We start from the raw sequence: 20,093 nt of genomic DNA, 5'->3' as shown, positions 1-20,093 counted from the left end.
AAGTATGGAATTATGGCGAATTTGGGCTTTTAATGAGGTGTGAATGGAATAAAAGGAAAGCAAATAATTGTCTATTTTGACTTTCAATATGGAATATAAATAATAAAAACGATTTTGATTTTCAATCGATAAAAAAAAGAAATTCTCAATTCGATTTAACGATATAAGTAGTTGTAACTCATACTTAATAAATCTCGTTTTTTTTGTTATTAGGGATTCAGGGGCCTTCATTAATTAATTATCCGTCAAATAAGGAAAACGCCAGGATTGATTTTTTTATTTCTCAAAGAGCCAAAAGCTCTTTCTGACATTTTATTTATTAATGTTTTCTTACAAATTAACAATTAAATAACAAGTGTTATTTCATGCGTTTCATTTTGTTTAATTCTCCTTGTTGTATTGAGGCGTCTTTGTAAATCTGTTTCACCTTCTCCTTTCTCACATTGTCACTGAAACGAATATAAAACAGCGTTAGTATTGAACTATGTGATGAAAACTTTCTTGTTACATGCTACTAGCTTAAAACTTCAAGATAAATAAAATGCGATTTAAGGCTCTGATCTCGAATGAATTTACAGCTCATTAATAAAAAAGACTTAACAGAGTGGACTCCAAGATTTCTTACCAAAAGGAAAAGAGGACGATAAAGAAAGCGTTGATCGGATGACATAAAAAAGTCTGCAGGACCATTATGGCAAAGGAGGCCAAGTCAAGAAAAGAATGGAAAACGCTGGAGGAGGCCTTTGTGCTTCACACTTACACACCAATTAGTAATTAATATAATTGTAGATTTAAGTTTGTTTTGTTATATGTTCTGTGGGCAATAAAGGCTAATAAAAATCTTAAGCTCCTCTTAATGTTGCCAACCCTAATAACGGCTCACCTTTGTATCTTCTGCCGGATCTTGACAGACGCGACGTAGGACTTGTCTCGTCTGATCTCCCTCAGGGCCCCCTTCATCTCCTTCTTGTACTTGCTCTTGAGGCGCTGCGACTCTGCCTGCTCGCGCGACAACTTCGAACTCTTGCTGCCAGTGAATCTGTTATACGTACGTAAATCGATTTAAAATAGGTTGCAAGAAGGCGTTACTACAGCCTTCGGAAGGGAGCAAGACACGCGCATACTATCCACAATTATGACGAGTTTTAAGATGATACGATGAAGATAGACCCGCAATTTTAAAATTTTACATGCTCGAAATGTTAAAGGATCAAATTTAAAAGATTGAACTCTCAGTAGTATACTATTTTTTTAACCTGTAAAATATGTAAAGTTACCCTTTAAAGTAGCAAATGTTGCCAGCGAATATGACTTGATATTTTAGGTTTCAGTAGTAACGCAATTTATACTTACACTTCTTGTATATCCGGTTCATAGAGCCTTAACGCCTTGGGCCTTTTCTTTTCTCTACTCAAAGGCGTAAAGGTTTTAACTTCCAAACAAGCCTTCATGTAATTCGCTATCTCATTTATCCTACAAACTACCTTTACAGGGTACAAATCCAAGTCTATCCTACTTATTAATCGAAGATGAGGCTCAAATAAATAAACCTGAGCTTCAATATCGCTAAAATAGTCGAAAAACTCTTTCAATATACCCATAGATGATGCCAAACAACGGATTTTAAAATCGTCGTTTATTTCTTTTAACGTCAAATCTGCAGCCGCCATCTTGGTCCCGACTGTCATTTTAGAACAATCGTTCTCTAGATTCAAAATCTTTGCGTCTTTGTGTAATCGGAATGGCGGGACAACTTGTATTGGGTTTAAAACTGTTGTGTTTGAGCAAAGATATAAAATGCCTCTTATAAAGTTAATCGCTGGTGGTACCAGCCTCTTTGATAAGATCGTGTATTCGAGTACAAGTGTAGTAACAAATATCCCTCGTGATATCGAATAAGGATCGTTAAATCTACAGAAAGTTAAAATCTCTGATAAAAATATTAAAGCTGGCGTTGTGACTGGATGTTTAAAGTCAGATGTCGGATACAGAATAGATATTAGCTTAAAAAATATTAACGTATCCATATCAGGAACGCGTCTTTGCCTCTTTTTGAATATTTCGTATTTTTCTTTTAAGAGTTCTACTATAAACTTTTTGGATGAGACCTTATTTGTTTGGGCTAGATCGTAGAAATGGGGGGCTATTCTGTCAAATATTAAAAAGGCCTTTATGACGTCACCCTCTTCTTTCAAATTGCTGAATATATCGTTAACGTATTGCAACATGTAAGCGAATAGTTTGCTGAGTTTGTCTTTGTTGTTTTCGGAGAGACTTGGATCGTAACTTTTTATTAAATTCTGTAAGACAGTGGATTGTTGTGCTGGTGTTTTACCGGTCAGCAGTTCCTGGAATAGATGTAACATAGTTAAGTCAACTTGCAGATACTAAACTGTGCAACTACTGAACTATGCAAGATATTATTATGAACATTATGGGCGGGTTTGCCCCCTGGAAATTTCAAGGGGACTTAAAGTAAGGCTCAGACTTTGAATCTAGAGCTCAAAATAGAAAAAAGAATCTTCCCTAAGCTTACAAAATGAACCGTTTCAAAACACACTAACTAAAGTCCAGTTAAGTGCAGAAAGCTAACATAAAAAATCAAATTAACGTACCTTTAATTTATCTCCCTCGCTAGCACTCACATCAAAGAACTTGCCAATCTTTTCAATGTTCTCCAAATACTCCACATCTAAATCATCACTCTCAGCATCCGACTCCTTCAAATCTCTCAAGTCATTCAAATCTAATACACTCTCATCATCATCATCTTCTATACTGCTCTCATCATCATCACCATCTTCTATACTACTCTCTTCTTCTTCTTCTGACTTCACTGTTATTATTTCTTCATTTACTTTTGTATTCTCTTCTTTACTTTTATTTAAGGGTTTCTCCGTTTTCTCTGTTTTATTTCCAGCTTCTGACCTAATTACTTGTTTCAATATTTCTTCATCTAAATCACTTTCTGAATTAACATCAATTGTTTTTTGTTTTGCAGTTTCTTTAGGTTTGCTTTTTGTATTTGTGTTTTGTGAATCACTTTCTTCAACACTGGAATCATCATCATCATCATCATCATCATCGGAATCTTCATCGTCATTAGCTACTAATTTGCTCTTGCCATTGTCTTTGGGTTGACTCTTGTCTGTGGTCTCACTCTCATCATCAGATTCAGATTCAGCTTCAGAGTCATTTTTATCAGCGCCATCCTCACTTTCGTCACCATCATCATCATCATCATCATTTTCGTCACTTTCTTCTTCATCTTCACCTTCTTCAGACGTATCTGATATACCGTCATTGAATTTTGGTTTTGCATTCGGTACTGGAAAGAAAGCATAAACTCAAAATGAAATGCAAAGTAGACTCGATTTCATAATACTTTTTAAAGCATATGCGATGCAAGACATTTTATGGCTAATTTATTTGAATTTTGGTTTGGTTTTTATTGACTAATTGTCGATTTAGATCTGAACTATTGTATTGCTGGTGGTACAAGAATATAATATTATATAGTAATCTAGTAATACCTTTATTTTATAAGTATAGCCTAATTAAACTATTAGTAAATGCTGCGAAATATCACTGAACCTACAGTCAGCTGAAAGAGATAGTACAAAATTGTATTCCTCTAGTATTTCAAAATCTTACACAAAGCAGTAAGGTCTATATTACATTGACATAGTTCATGTTAGGTGGGCCTCTACTTGACTCTGGCTAAAGCAGTAGAAGGGGCCGGGGGTGTTTTTAGTCGGTGGAAGTCCGACATATCCCCACGCCGTGCCCGCGACGTGGGTTGAAGACATTAGCGTTTTACACAGGAAAAAAAAGAAGGGCCTCTACTACACAGACATTGCTGATAGGTATTATAAACGTAATTTTCTACAAAACGTTATCAAATTGGGGTACTTCAATGGCTTACCGGAGTAATCCTTCAACACTTCTTCGGGCACCAATGGTTTGCCGTCCTTATCATATGATAACATGAAGTCATGTTCGTCATCCAGTTCGAAATTATCATCTAAGTCTTCAGCTGATCTGTAATGATGTAAGGGACATACTATTAATAATACACTTTGATTGTATAACTGACAGTTATTTTTTGAGCTCGTGGCTAAGCTATAACATATGTGAGTCGATCGCAGATTCGCTCGATTACAACCAGTCTAACCAAGGGGTATTGTTTTGCCCAGGTAACTAGGTTGAGGAGGTCAGATAGGCAGTCGCTGCTTGTAAAACACTGGTACTTAGCTGAATCCGGTTAGACTGGAAGCCGACCAAAACGCAGTTGGGAAAAGGCAAGGCCGATGATGATGAAATGACAGTTAAAAAAAAACGATTGCCGCATTAAGGAATTAATTACTTGTTTCGCGGGGGGTTTCACAAACATACAAATCACGTGCACAACGTGATATTTATATGCGACACTGAAATACGTAGTCACATTTTTAAGCTTTTGACGATTACCCCATAGTCGGATGTTCACACGTCAATCGTTTGTGCGCGATGTGTCGACCCTACGACTCATTCATCATTTTTGATATGGATCATGGAAATTCTTTTAGAATTTCCATGATCCATATCAAAAATGATGAATAATGCTATTAGGATACATCAAGCAAGTAATACCTACAATAATGTCAACAATACTGGATACAGATACCTATCCTATTACTATTATAAAGGCGAAAGTTTGTAAGTATGGATGTATGGATGTTTGTTACTCTTTCACGCACTTTACCACAATATAGCTTATACATCAGAATAACACATAGGCTAAAATTTTTGAGGTTCAGGTCGTAAAAAAACACATTTTTTGCGCTTACATTGCAAACGCTGACTGAATCCTACAAGATCAATAGAAGGCAGATAGATAGGCAGAAGGCAGGTATAAATTATAACTTATATCTTCTAACCACGCGGACGAAGTCGCGTGCAACAGCTAGTTTTTTTAATATACTTGCTTGTGCAAATGCAGTTCTTATTGCTTTAAACATAAGAGTTAATACACAATATCCCACAATACCTGTGTTTCCTTGCGTCGGGTTTAGCTTTGGCTGGCGTTACCTCTTCACCGATCATTCTTTGCATTCTCTCCTTTTCTAATTGTTCTAACCGAGCCATTTCTTCTTTTGCTTGCTTTTCGTCGTTCTTCAAACCGTCTGAAGGCTGTAAATAATAATATCTTAAAGTATTTACTCACATGTATGTTTCTGAGAGTAACCTACTAATATGATAATAATGGATCTCGAATATGAAATCGATTCTAATATTGGCTCGAATGCTTTCGTAACCAATAATTATCTTTGTTGAAGATGGTTGAAAGATGGAGCAATCCACATTAACTAGAGCTCTCCAATATTAAATTAATTGACTTATTGAGCTTAAAAGACATTTATAATAAATGAAACGGGGAATTAAGGCATAGCTTGCATTTCGATTTAAAAATTACATTTCAAAGACTTGCCGTGTCTTAATCACACTATAACAATTACTATAAATTCGAAAGTATATGTACCACTGTTTGTATGTTTACACGCCGAAACGGGTGAAACTATTTCGACGAAATTTATAACAGAGTTAGCTGGAGGTGGATAAACACAAAGGCTACTTCTAATTAGACACTTACAGTTCCCCTCTTCTCAAATCGCAACTCTCTCATCATCTTATCGTAATCAAAGCTCTGTTTTTCAGCTTTACTCAGCAGCTTATCAATCGCCGACTCCTTCTCTTCCGTTCTCATCTTCTTGAACACTACGGGCTGGAGATCTTTCCACTCACTGTCCAACTTCTCTGTTAAGTCCAAAGTCTGTTCTTTCTCCTTCTGCTTCTCTGCTTTTCTCTTCTTTGATTCAGCAATGAGTTGCTCAATGAGATCTTTGTGGGATTTAGCTCCGTCTTTCGATTCGGTTTTTGATAGCATGCCTCCACCAAAATGGCCTTCTGCTACAAAGTCGTCTAGAAATTACAAAATTTACCATTAGTATTTAGTTTATTTTTTTCACCCCTAGAATTGCCAAGTGCATATGTTACTCATTTTAATGTTTAAGCATCCACTCTATTTATTTACTACTAGCTGGCCAGCAAACAATGTTTTGCCATATCTACACAAGATTTTATGTACTAGATGATTTTCCAAAAAAATACTAAAGCCAAGTTAATAATAATAAGGAAATAACACAGGCTCATTTCATCTCCCATATAGCAAATCTTATTTTTGCTTCAGTGTAAGACAAATGGAAAGAGCTAAAGATGACCTCTGTCCTACATGAACATGCTAAAGGCAAATAATAATAGTGCAAGTGTCTCTTACCACCTAGACCTCCAAACTTCCTGCCATCTTCATCCTCTTCATCATCAGACCTTGGGTCATCAAACTTTTCAATCTGCTCAAGTGTTTGTCCTCTGTAACAGTATTGAATATGTTAGTATTTTATCACACATGTGGTCATTCTGCGTACACTGGCTATTGAATAATTTACTTAATTTCTTTCTTTATTTTTGGAAAAAATATAAAAAAACATCTTAGTTTTCAACTTTTAAATGACAATATTCGTTTTGTGTGACCATGGTTACTCATGGTCTGAATGGGTCTGGAATGTTTCCAAAATATAATTTAAATCTGTGATAAATCTTAAACTCTTTTTTAATATTGAAAAATCTATCTTAAGCCGCCAGTGAGCCACCATATGCTAGTAAAAATCATCACCTGTGAGTCAAGACCTCATCATCCGCTAAGTTATAGATATCCTTCTTGCTGTGCTGCTTAGCTCGCTCTGCTGCAAACCGAGCCACCATGCGGTCCTCAGCTGATAGCTGGTTGTTCTTCTCACCAATACGGCGGTCAATAAATGTGTTGGTTTTATTCATAAGCTTCATTTCTGTACCTAGTGTTTCCTTACGCTGTGAAAAGGACATTACATTTTAAATATACATTTCAACTGCAAAAATTTAATTAAATAAAATAGCATGAAATAGTTAGTGAAGATTTGCCATGTTTGTAGCTAGTTGGACTGCTGTTGTTTTCAAAACATTATATTATGTGTTTACTAAGGGACTAAAATAAAGGGAAGAGAATGTAATGTTAAAAACAATATCAAAAATTTATGCACACGTTCTTTCGTTAAAAATGTACAAAAGTAATAATAACCTTTTGAATAGCTTTAGCACGAGAAACTCCTGGTAATCCTCGATCATGTTTAGACTTTTTGCCCAAAACTTTAATCTTTTCTCTGTTGATATGCACTTCAAACGGATTTAACTTCTTTTTGTTTATTTCGGTTTTCCTTTTGTTGTTCACTTTATCGGCAAGGCCCGAATTCCTCTTATTTTTCACTTTAGCCATATTGTTACAACTTTTGGTTGATCACTTTCATGGGACTTTCTAAATAGTTTTTAATACGGCGAATAAATCAAAGACGGTGATGGTCCTCAAGTTTTTGGTTAGGATTTTGACATAGCTCTGTCAATGTCACTACGGAATAAATACACGTGCTTTTGACGTTTATTACGTTTCGTTCAAGATAACCACTTTATACAAGTGGCATTGTTCAACCTTATTTCGTCGTTTGATGTTTTAGGAATTAACGTTATATCACAGGAACCATGTGCACAAATCTTTTTTACAACAACAGTAATTATAAATGCTATTGAAATAATATTACTTACAAACCAAAGCTTTCTAAAAAAAACCAGTTGTGTGAACGCAGTTGATAAAATACCCTATTGACAACAGCATGTAATAGATAGAAACTTGATTTCGAATAATTTCAACTCAAACCCTTTGATTTATAGTGCATTATTCGTTGAATAATTCAAAGCAGATTTTGGCGTTGCTGTGTTTACTTTATCCCACTTCAATTTTATTGGAGGACTGGACCGCTCTGAAGTGATATTCGGCTAATTTCGCAATGACGCCGTGTTGCACATAGCGCGTTAGGTATATTATTGTGTGGCGAGGGCAGGCCTCTCTCTGTATTCACAACAGTTCTTAAGAAAATTAATCGTTCAAGCCCAAAGATGGAAGACATTACCGAGGAAGAATTACGGAGGGAAATAACAGGTGTGTATATTGTTGTATTTCGTAAAATAAGTATCAATTTCATGATATAGTACTGAAATTTCATGAAGCGCCATCTGCTCAGGGATAGCATGGCTTCCGACGAAATGATTGAAATTGGTTTTATTGTATGTTTGAATCGAAATATCTCTGATAATACGATGTTACAGCGAAATTGTTTTATATGAAACTTTATGGCAATTTCATTGCGAATCTTTTTATGTATACTTCGATATTTGTCGATAATCCGTCGCTTCTGTATACTGATGGTTTATTTTTACTTCGAGCGAGTGTCCCGCCCGCGTTTTTATTGTAGCTATAGATCAAAGGCAAATGCATTTGGAGACATTATTGTTGTATTAACTAGCTTAAAACTATTATGTGTTTTGATTTATATGCGTTATTTCCATTCTTTATTTATTATTTAGTTGTATGTTGTCATTTTATAACATCGGATTGACAGACGCCTGCCATTACCATGATTGCGTTTTGTTGCAACGCATCGATCGATAGATCTGCGCGGACCCAGTCTTATCTCAGTGCATTGGTAATTAATGCTTTGGTACTTGAGGCATTCTGAAAAGCAATTAAGTAATAGAAACGTTTGATATTTATGTATAGGTTGCTTATCCTCGTAAATAGCACAATACAGAGATTTTGTATTTGTTGCTAGACAAGGCACATTTTCTGTAGTTTCTTTTTATCTCACCAGAGGCACAAATTTATTGATTTCTTGAATGAAACGAAATGCTTTGTCTTTAAAAGAAAAGAGTATTTCCCCATTAAAACTTGAATTGGTTATTTACTATTTATTTATCAACATATTTAATCAAGATACATAAAATCTGCTCTGAAATCAAAACATTCAGACATATTATAAATTACCCTGTTCATGACAGGATACAAGTAATCCCTTAATGTATTTCTATCTATGGCAGTAATTCTTTAAATTTATCATAATAAACCTCTTTTTGAGCGGATAACCTAAAATAAAAGGGCATATTTAATTAATCCATCCATTCCTTTGTTAATCCATCAAATGTTAACTATTTTAATGTAACATGTGGTTGTAGGTTTTTGTACACCTTCCTACTTTACATTTACAAAAGAGTTCTCATATAAAAGATAACCTCTACACTTCCAAACCTCATTTATAACATCCTCCTTCTGATTTTTGTTAAGCCATTACTGTTCCACTGTAAGGCAAAGGCAATTCGATTATTCCATTCTGTACAGTCTATTGCTTCTGCTACTGTACTTTTTTAATTATGTTCCATTTATCTTGCCACCAGAGATCCTGAAAAACGCGAGTCTCGCCAACACCTCAACTAAGAAGGTCATTCAGAAGCTGGAGAAGAAGCTCGGATTAGACCTCTCCGAAAAGAAGAAGTTAATTGACCAGCTGGTCATGGACTATGTGAACGAGTTGGACTCGGAGTCTGATGAGGCCGAGGAAGAAGAGGAGGTGGTAGTCAACAAGAAGAAGAAGAAGCCAGCTGATGACGAGGAGGAAGAGGAGAGGGATGATAGCAATGACAGCGACTGGGGGGTAAGTCGTAGTAATATGTTCTCTCTCTAGATTTAACTGACATTAGGATTGGTTATCATCGGGATTCAATAGAATCAACTCAATACAGAATAAGTAATGTTAACAAGTTAATCAATCTAACCAAGGGGTATTGTGTTACCCAGGTAACTGGGTTGAGGAGGTCAGATAGGCAGTCGCTCCTTGTAAAACACTGGTACTCAGCTGAATCCCCTTAGACTGGAAGCCGACCCTAACATAGACGGGAAAAGGCCTATGATGAGAAATATTTGTGTCTATTCCCACTGTAAAGTTTTTTCAAATACACATTGGTGTGGGTTTAGAAATATCAGTCGATGGTGACTTTTTCCCGAGAAAACCGCGATAAAATTGGACTGACATTAAAAATTGATCAGTTGTAAATTTTTTAACAAGACCAAGAGTTTTTTGTTGTGTTTATTTTACGATACAGCTTTGCGAATGAGATCTCCATAATAGTAATGGAAACAATACTGTTTGATATAGGTTTTTTATCATAAAACTTGCGCACTTATTAAATGAAGGCGTGAAAAGAAGAAAAAGTGAGATTTATGATATCTTAATTCAAAAATCCTCGATGCAACAATGTGGATTATTGGAATCGACAGAAATCAGCATTGTTTCTGTAATGGTAGTCGAAAATTTGATAAGGTTATTTATGTAACACTAGATTTGATTGGTCTTTAGTAAGACCAAATAGTAGAATGTAAATGGGCTGATATAATAGCTGAGGCAGTCTTGAAGCATTTAAGTTCTCTGATTTAACAGATTTAATTTAAATAGCAGACGGAGCTTTGCACTTAAATAACGCAAATTAAACTACTACGTCAAACTTGACGAAATTTTATGGTATCAAATGACACGTGTTCCACGTTTAATTAAAAAGAATATCAACGGTTCATCCAGGCCGCAGTTAGAAATGTTATAATAAACGAAAAAAATACGGTACCATAATAAATACTACCAGCGAATTGAGAAGCTCATTTTTGAGGTCCGTTGAAAAATACACGCAGCTAGGGACACTTTTGTTCCCTCATTTGCATTTCTATAGTAATCTTACAAGTCAATTGAAGTAGTAGGGTTAATAATATAACATTCACAATAAATAAAACGTGTTTCGATCAAAAGACGCATCTCAAATTCAGGGTCGGCTCTCCAATATACAATACTGGTCAAATTATTCCTTGGATCCAAGATTGTATTGAAGCCACACGTGTTTATGTTCCCTTGTCGTATCGTATAAAAGGCGCTTGAAATACTTGTCTTTACTATACAATTTTTAAATAGGACTATCTTTTTTTGTTTTTTATTTTGAGATAAGTTAGGTCAGGCGATGACTTTTGCGGTAGTATGTGAAATTATTTCCGCTTGGTCCCAGAGACAAGAACACTTCGATAGTTATAACCGGTGTTGAAGGGTAAAATGGTAATTTCCTACAGCAGTCTTGGAGGAAATTAGAATTTTACCCCGTGGCGTAAAGAGCTTAGCATACTTCGCGAGAAAAACACAAGACAAGACGGAACAGCTGTCTTTATATTTAACGCTGACATGGTTTTTAGCTTATCTTTTTTTGAGGGTTAGAGCTAGACAGCTACAATACTGCTACTTAAAGAAAAACGGTTCAACAACGCATAATACGTCATACGGTTATAAGTTTGATAGGTTACCCATTATTTTTATGAATTTGTTATTCTTTACCCTATTTGTTTGACCAATTTTTTTTATTAGATCTATGTAGTACCTACGTCGTAATCCAAGGCTTTGGCTTTTCTGGACTTATGAGCTCTGGTGGACTGTTTTAATATAAATTAAATGTTTTAGGGTTTCTCATGTTGTATATTTTCAAGTTTTTTATAACTAGGTATGACTTGAAATATCTTCTATTGAATTTCGGTAAAGGATTGTTTTTTTTTTTTGTAATAGCTCTTAACACCTCTGCCTCGGGGAAGACTTACGCGATGCTTTTTTGCTTTTGCGATTGTAGCATGTTAAGGAACATTCAAATTAAACTTTTTTTCTAAGTCGCAAAATCGTAAACATTCCAATATTAGTGTGTTATGGACAAAAAAGAAGAAAAAACAAAGCAGGGAGTTAATTTTCTTAAATAATATGTGGACAATCGAGTAAAAAACATTGCTTGATAATTATTTTGGAATATTTTTTAAAATATTTCCATGTCCGAATATTTGGTATCAAAATACCAATTTCAGCAAAAAAATATATCGCAGTTCGCCAAGTGGAATTGAAAGGATTCTTATATTTTTGTGGTAAGCTCCCCGAGGTACGTAATATTTTATTTTTTCTTCAAATTAATTTAGTAACTCATTTTTTTTCGTATAGTTCATTTCGCAGCTTCCTAACAAACAGCTCAGTTAAGGCTTATTACAATCTTGGATCTGTGGTAGCACGAGATTATTTGGCAATAGTGAACAACAACCAAAAACTCCAAATATATTAGTATATAAATTTTCCTCATTTTTCCACCGGTCGATTTCTATAAAATCGTTAAATTTTTTCGTGCTTGACTTAAAAACGCCATAGCTAACGTATCACCAATTTAATTAGTGCCTCCTCATATATCAGCCCATTTTCGTCTTATTACAATTGGTATAGATTTCTGCCTAAGTAAATAGAACTAAGTTTACGCGTAATTACTAAGTTTAGTCAACACAATACGTGTACGGGGTTCTATTAATTAGTATTTTTAATTTTGTACGCTGAGCGCTGAGCTCTATGCGAGGTAACAAAAATGGGCAATGAGAATCGTTTTCGTGATAATTCCACAGTATTTATGGTGTCTAGGCCATGCCATCTAATGATTAAAAATCTTAATGGACTTCTCAACAACTGTCTTCATTTACCATAACTTCCAATTTTCATAACATAGTAATAAAACTTCACAAAGCTATTTATCTCTTCCAGGGCAACTGCGATCACGAACTGGTTCGCGAAGAGAACCACTCTTGTCCGGTAAGACAGCAGGTGCCCACCATATCCACGTCCCAGCTGCGGCGAAGCCTGCCTCAGCTTCGAAGCCAACAGCCGCAGCCACAGGGACAGGCACAGGCACAGGCACAGGCACTGCCGCAGGTAAAGAAGGCCATAATCCTCAAGAGAGTGGCCAAAGCCCCGGAAGACGACGAAGCCGAAATATTCGGGAAACTGACCGCGAAGAAGTTGCGCAAGCTGCCCGAGAAGGACCGTGACTGCTTGATGATCGAGATCAATCAGCTGATCTACAAGAAATGCCACCCGCCGGCGAAACCCCGTAACGAGACTAAGGGGCCTGTGGTTGTGAACCCCAAGTCGAAAGTGCCGGCGCAGTTCAAGGCTAAGATGATTTACCGCGTGGACTCCTTGCCTAAGCATATCAAGCCTCCGGTGAAGCCTGAAGCGCAGCCGCTGCCGCCGAAACCAGTTACTCCGGAACCGTCTTACTGCAACATCATGTAAACTGGAACATGAACTAGGATTGATTAAAGGTTTAATGTATGATGGCTGTAAACCAAGCGACTGTATACGAATGTAAGAAAATCTTGGCTCCTGACTACCTAGATGATAAACAAAAATGGTTTTTCTCGCTTTAAATTATTTATTAAAGATTTAGCTTTTAAGTTTTTTTAGTTATAAAAGCCGAAGTGATTTTAGTTATATTTAAGTTATTTATAATTTAATTGAGGCAGGCAGTGGTCTGATGGTCTGATTATATAGATTTATGATTGCATCATAATTATAATCAATTGTAACACTGCGAAATTACTAACTGCAGTGCAGTGTAAAACACCACCAACAGACCGATTAAAGATGGAAATGAAGGTTGAAAAACAATGTGCAATCCTAGGGGCCTACTACCGCATCCCCAGAACAATTATGTTGCAGTTATGCAAGAGAGACTACCCCGCGTATTGTGTTGTCTCGCTTCCACATTTGCAACAGGATTATTTCATGAAGTGATGGTAGACCCCCAGGTACGTTTTACAGGAATTTAGGGCAAAACAACAAGTAAGTGGGGCTATAACGCCATGTTTTAAGAGGCTTTATTGATAAGGATAGTGCGTGAAACGGAACTGACTGCTAGTCAATCATTTAAGCGAAATATAGTTTCTTTAAGTTAATATTTAAGTTGACAAACCGCCTTTTATGAACCTAGGGTTCTATTAAACTTAGATTATTTTACTTGAAGATTTAATTTTTTTAATTAATTTATTTTTTTAATCTGTGAACGTAGTGGTAGTCAGCCTTACGAAGGCCTATGGATAAGGATTTAGATGGTATCATGAAAGTTTAGAAGAAGGAAGGATCTCATATATAAGTTTTAATCATATTTATCATGCTTCTTAATGTGCATTTCTATAGATTAGTCAACAGACCCAAGTATTGCGTAAAGAAACAGCTAAGTTGAAATCAAAGAATTGGATATCACAATCAATATCAAAAAGTTCTTATTTCGGACGAACCTCAAAAAAGCGCTTTATAGTGTGCACAGTGCTTAACGGAATACCTACCAGTATTATTTATTTTAGTTGCCAAGCGAAATGTATCAAATCCTTTGTAGTATGAGTGTCTAAGAGATACAGCCACTTTCATAATGGCTTAGGGTCAGTTTATACTACAGCTAAAATATTGCAAATTCACCTTTAACTCAACCGCATAAGGCTCGTATCAGAATTACATCCCACAACCAACCAAATACGCCCCAGCTTGTGTCTCTCTGCAGAAATCAATAGCAAATTCATCTTTAACTCATACACATAAAGCTGATAATACAACGCGTAGTATGAAATGACCCTTAAAAGTAATTTATTGATATAATCGTATGTGTTAGATTTAGTCTAGGAGTTGTATGTGATCATTATTCCTACTTTAAAAAGTAGGCCGATATTGTGCTAAATTATGTTCTAAAAATAGTTTAGATGTTAGAGCTTTCCATAACACAAATCATTGCTCGGTGACCGTAAGTCGTCGTTAATTTCTGTCGGTAATATATCTTAATAGTACACAAGAGTGAGCATTACACGCCCTGGCAGAAATTACTAAAACAATTAGCAGATCTCATAAAGAAACATGAAAAGACAGCACATCTGTCAAATGAAATCCACCAAAGTGAATCAGATCAAATTGGGCTACTTTTAAACTACCAGCCGAAATAAACAATCAATCAATTTGAAATCAACTCTCAAACTCATGCTGTCTCTGTCATATTAAAGCATAATTATGAAATAGCGACATTGAAATAGAAAGACATTTTGGAACACATTTTTAATGATCAAAGCCCGTATAAAGGGCCATACACATTCGTAAAGTAGTACTTAATATTCTCGTAACATTTTTATCTATTCACTTAGACTAAGAGATAGAAGGACTGTGTATCAATTCATCTATAGTTGTATAACATAACTAGATATATGTGTGTAGACCTTAAACTTTATTACAAAAAAAAAGTGTTTAATTCTCGCTTGAAACAACTGAAAACCAGCGAGCAGAAATGCGAATCTTGAAATTAAATCTGGTAAAAGATACCTTGTGTCATTGTGACAAATTAAATTTGCACTTAAGCTAATATCCAACAAGTCGTTTAGCATACAGAACTTGCCAAAGACACACAAAATATTACTACCTCGCCACAGCAGTCGGGTAAAATCGGAAATAAATTCGTAATACGACTTGAATTGTACCATTTTGATCTGTCTTATTAAACACTGTTTTTGTGGTAAAGATGTACCTTTTTATTGATGTCGTAGTGTAGTTCAAGACATGTACTCTTATAGCACTGAAACTATGATATAATCTATATATTACGAGCTTATTCTTGTATACTGTAACACCTAAGCCGTACCCTGGAAGGAACTTGAGAGGCTCTTGTACTTGTGAGATCAATGTCTTTAAATAAAGCGATTTTCTCTAGTAGAATTTTTGTTTTATTTATCTCTGACGTAGGAACCTACTTATAATATTTATAGCACAACTTATGCAGATATTACCGATATTTTGGTCGGTTTTTGGGTACAACTAAGCTAACTAGCTTCCTGTTGCCCTCGATTAATTTAACTGGATAATACACTATCTTGATATATTACAGCCTGACTAGATTTTGAAATTGTATAGCCCTTATAATCAATAATCAAATGAAATGAAATTATTTACTGCAAGTAGATATATTATCACTTTTACACGTCTTTTCTGAGAAGTCGTTTTCTATCTGACTACCTTGAGAAGAAATGTCGAAACAAAGTCAGGGGTCGCAACCTCTTTTAAAGTCCAGTCAATTTTAAGATAAGTTAATGCAGAGTATTTCTTTGGATTTTTGATCAAAGTTCCAGATCGATCTGAGCATAGTAGGAAAGTTAACTGAGACTACTGAGTTCAAAGAAATCTGAATCTCCTGGGTTTTTTTTTTTAAAAAAAGCTAGACTCCGACTCCTTCCAATACCTTGCTGATTTCATAATATAATTTGTCATTCAGTGCATTTTTTGCACATTTTTGAAGAGAGTTTAAAGTTTCTCTAAAAAAAGATTGCTCTAATTTACTTGCTTTTCGATGCAAGTTTCTATTTTTTATCATTTTTATTTGTTACAGTCCGGTAAAAAGAAGAAGGTGGAGGAAAAGAAAAAGAAGGCTACACCAAAAGCTAAAAAGGTAAAACTAATTCAAATGCTGTTAACACTATATAAACAAGAGGCGTGTTTGAGGATAATTGTTTCGTTTTCTACTGTTGTACCTATCCCAACTGTCTTTCATTATACCCAAAGGTTGACTGGTAGATAATGCCTCGCGGCATTAAGTCCGCCTTATGTACCACAATTGTACGTAAAAGATTAAATAAATAAATAAATACCATCCTTATAATGTTTTGCACAGCTTCGCACTAGATATATTTGAATTATACTAATACCTACCTTGTCTCTATTAAGACATTTCATCTGTGTGAGATTAGGTTTCACTAATGTTCACTATTATTAATTCAAGTAAATACATAATACTAATTGTGTTAGCCTTATTTAAGAAGATTGCTTAAGCTTGAATAGGAAAGGTACTAAAATAAAGGATTGATGACCATACGAGAATACATTTTACCTTTTGGTGGACTCCCCTTTGCTGCACTTAGACTCCAAATTGGCTCATTGTGCGTAGGGTCAGTTTTGGGAGGCGATCAGTCCAGCCATCCCAGCTCCCTCCAGTGGTGCAGAATGATACATACAGACCGTCATATATTGATTTTATACAACTACTTCCTATTCCAGGGCGGCGGCGTAACAAAACGCGGAAAAGGTAGCGGCTACACTCGCGCGTACAAACTCTCACCCGCCTTAGCCGAGCTCATGGGAGAGACCGAGCTGCCGCGACACGAGGTGGTCAAGAGGGTGTGGGCCATCATCAAGGAGAAACAACTCTTCGACCCCAACAACAGACAGTTCGCGATCTGCGACAAGGCACTCTTCAAAGTCATCGGAACACAGAGGTTTCACACCTTCGGAATGATGAAGTATCTCAAAAATCACTTCATTGACTAATTTACGTAGGATAAGTTCTGTCTAAGTCAGTATTTTATGATGTCTTCGCATTTACAGTTAGCTTTTAGCTATAGGACCCCGTATTATGATATTTTAAAACGAAATGAGTTTTATGAGATGCAGCTGTACCAACAAATAACTTTCTCTCTTTCACGTGGCTGTGAAGGGTAAGTTAATATGGGCTAAAAGCTTTTTATAGATTCGAATAAATCGTGTTTTTAATATTTGAACAGCTATTTCGTTCTATACAATTCTTCTTTACTATATGCAGTAGTTAACCATAGATATAGTTCCAGTCTTTATTATAATATATAAATGTAGAATGTGTGCTTTATTCTTCAACGAATTTTCACTACTCAACGTGTTACGCGTAACATGTTACAGCAACATACAATTTCCGTGCAACATTAAAGGTTGATGCAAATATGACAACTTTGTATCACGAAAGCCTTCATTAACTCATGATCTGTCTAGAGCGTTGGCACGAGCGTTAACACCATTGAATTGCTTCAATTTATTTAACTAAAAATCAGTCGCTAAAGCTCGTCTTTTATCAAACATAGATTGTATTGTAACATGTTGCACAACAGTTGTTGCGTAGTGAATACATAATTAATGATTAAAACAGTAACGTTTTGTTTTGCAATGGTACAAGAAAACGAGAGTTCATTTAATTTGCCACTTAGACGATAAGTTTTTGGCTAAAAAATTATAAAATTAATTAGATTTGATCTAAGTTTAATATTTTGCATTTTATAATGCATTTATTGTTTTAAAAGATTATTTAAGTATGATCTAAATGAACTCACTTTTATATTTGCTCAATACTTTCTTTTTGGATGGGTAAATTATTAAATTTCTGTTTTATTTTAATAGACTAACCCCCATGTTGGCTTTACGTAAAAAATTATGATACAATTAAAAAAATGATGTATTTTTTAGAAAAAAAAAATCTAATTGACGATGAGTGATGAATCTATTTGGACGAAGAAAAACACTATTTTAATACTTTATCTTAAGTATTAAAATAATTATAAACGGGGGTTTTTAACTGTAGGTATATACTTTATAGGGTATAGTTTTAAAATCATCCACATTTACATTTACCATAATTATAATTATCATCCTATTATAATAATCCATTTCAGTCAATATTTGTACGCATTGATATTGTAAATTATTTCAGGTCTAGCAGCACTAACGTTAGCATAACATTCATTGAAAATCGATCAATATCATTATTTCAATAAAAACCGGTCAATCGCGAGTCGAACTTACGACGCTGAAGGGTCCGTACAAATAAGTAACAACCTTAGTTGTGATAGCGGCATCAAAAATACATCAGCTGTGATAATTTTAATCGTCTAGCTATCACGGTTTATGAGATACAGCCTAGTGACATACTACCTCACAGCTGACCCTTAGTAACAGGGATCCGTTTTTACCCTTCAGATACTTACTCCTAAAAAAACACCGTACAAATGGATTTCATATTCAAAATCAAAAAGTTTTTATTTCAAATAGGCCGTTTCTCAGGCACTTTTAAAACGTTACATTACTGACTCTAGTTGCACGGTTCCAAAGTGTCATTCTTATGAAGAAGAACCGGTAAGAAACTACATAAACATATTGCATATTAACATATTGAAACGAAAAATCTCTCATTAATACCATAGATTCCGATTCAAGGCAATTTTAGCCTCCAATCACATTGGTTGCTGTCCTAAATAGGTTGTGAAGTTAAAATAGGTGAACATTAAAATCCGATTGCATTATTGAATTACATAACTAACGTGGACCTGAAGTAATCTAGGATAAGTCTTGCCAATATAACATAGATGAAAGTAGTTTAGATGTGCATTCATTATAATAAACATATCGTAAAATCTTCAACAATATTCTTACAAAATTACAAGTGGTATAACCTCTTAAACATCCAGAAAACTATGAGAATTGCAAGCAAAAATCATCCTTATTGACTATTAAATGGGAATTTGAACTTTACTCCCATAAAAATACCACTTATAATTCTGTTTATACCAAAATCCAAGTAGTTGTGTTAGTTCGTCTCTAGAGGCAGCTGACTGTCTTATATTTAAGCTCATAATTGTAAATAAAGTCGATTAGCGATGTTATTGGTGTATTGTTTTCGTTACTTTATCTGCGATTTTGAACCTTATTTTCAAACGAAAGTATATTTTCTACGTATAAACGAAAGGACATCTACGTAAGATACTTCTGTACTGATAATATTGTATAATACTTATTATCTTGCTCATTTGAAAATATGAAAAATACTCGGTTAAATGTCAATAATAAGTATTGCATTCTACAGTGAATTCCGTGTCTATGATAGTATGATTCCACCTTTATTGAGTGTCATTCAAGTGAGCATAGACCCTTATTATTAAGTAACATTTGATTCATCCAAAATTTCTGATACACTTTTAGATTTATGTCCAGTCCATTATTCCAAACATTAATGAACTATGTAATACACTACGCGATACTGGCAGTAATTGTTGCACAAGACAGCAAATTGCGAAAAACTAAAAAAAAAAACATGTAATATCCCAAAAATGTTCTTGAGAAACCGAATAATGTTCCGAATTGTGGAGGACCTTAAACTAGTTTAAACAGAGATGTGTCAAAATCAAAAAGCTTTTAAGATGGCTGCTTTTCTGACTCTAGGTGCAGGTAAAAACCTTGCAAATAAATCGCAGATAAAGAAAACATTACACTGATAATTAATTCTTCGTACCTATTTGTAAGTCTGCTCTCGACTAAGTCTACTGATAGACGATCTAAGTCCAATTATAACTAGACTGAGGTAATTGTCGAGAAACTGAATAGAATTAAATATTTGAAAATATCAATCGTTTATTATTTTGTAACCTTCCTGAAATATCTTAAGAACCGCGTACGTACTCAGATTATATTAAATATGCCTTAACA

At 35.0% G+C, this 20,093-nt stretch overlaps 2 protein-coding genes across 3 annotated transcripts; one reads left to right on the top strand and one right to left on the bottom strand.

Annotated features, from left to right (window-relative positions):
* Window positions 1-28: 28 nt before the first annotated feature.
* Window positions 29-7,553, bottom strand: LOC113495399 (nucleolar protein 14 homolog). Its single transcript, XM_026874097.1, has 10 exons — window positions 7,154-7,553; window positions 6,713-6,906; window positions 6,317-6,408; window positions 5,633-5,961; window positions 5,030-5,172; window positions 3,926-4,041; window positions 2,616-3,328; window positions 1,354-2,348; window positions 884-1,039; window positions 29-449 (listed from the first exon to the last, which is right to left on the bottom strand). Exons 1-10 carry the CDS (start codon window positions 7,346-7,348, stop codon window positions 359-361), a joined length of 3,024 nt encoding a protein of 1,007 aa, XP_026729898.1. The 5' UTR covers window positions 7,349-7,553; the 3' UTR covers window positions 29-358.
* Window positions 7,554-7,740: 187 nt separating this feature from the next.
* Window positions 7,741-20,010, top strand: LOC113495401 (upstream activation factor subunit spp27). 2 transcript variants are annotated; one of them, XM_026874102.1, is made up of 4 exons: window positions 7,767-8,065; window positions 9,355-9,611; window positions 16,204-16,263; window positions 16,869-20,010. In XM_026874102.1, exons 1-4 carry the CDS (start codon window positions 8,023-8,025, stop codon window positions 17,136-17,138), a joined length of 630 nt encoding a protein of 209 aa, XP_026729903.1. In that variant the 5' UTR covers window positions 7,767-8,022; the 3' UTR covers window positions 17,139-20,010. The 2 variants fall into 2 exon arrangements, with proteins under 2 accessions (XP_026729902.1, XP_026729903.1); XM_026874101.1 differs by lacking the exons at window positions 16,204-16,263; window positions 16,869-20,010 and adding an exon at window positions 12,549-15,536 and having other exon boundaries at window positions 7,741-8,065.
* Window positions 20,011-20,093: the final 83 nt, after the last annotated feature.

This window comes from Trichoplusia ni, chromosome 6 (assembly GCF_003590095.1).
Source record: "Trichoplusia ni isolate ovarian cell line Hi5 chromosome 6, tn1, whole genome shotgun sequence".
NCBI lineage: Eukaryota > Metazoa > Arthropoda > Insecta > Lepidoptera > Noctuidae > Trichoplusia > Trichoplusia ni.
The sequence above is the reverse complement of the archived record's forward strand: the minus strand, read 5'-3'. Positions and strand labels throughout refer to the sequence as shown.

Coding starts and splice junctions, on each gene's coding strand:
- LOC113495399 (XM_026874097.1), bottom strand. CDS start 7,348: ATGGCTAAAGTGAAAAATAAGAGGAATTCGGGCCTTGCCGATAAAGTG. Junction 5,173..5,632: donor GATTTGAGAAGAGGGGAACT/GTAAGTGTCTAA, acceptor TATTATTTACAG/CCTTCAGACGGTTTGAAGAA. Junction 450..883: donor ATCCGGCAGAAGATACAAAG/GTGAGCCGTTAT, acceptor TATTCGTTTCAG/TGACAATGTGAGAAAGGAGA.
- LOC113495401 (XM_026874101.1), top strand. CDS start 8,023: ATGGAAGACATTACCGAGGAAGAATTACGGAGGGAAATAACAG. Junction 8,066..9,354: donor ATTACGGAGGGAAATAACAG/GTGTGTATATTG, acceptor TCTTGCCACCAG/AGATCCTGAAAAACGCGAGT. Junction 9,612..12,548: donor GCAATGACAGCGACTGGGGG/GTAAGTCGTAGT, acceptor TATCTCTTCCAG/GGCAACTGCGATCACGAACT.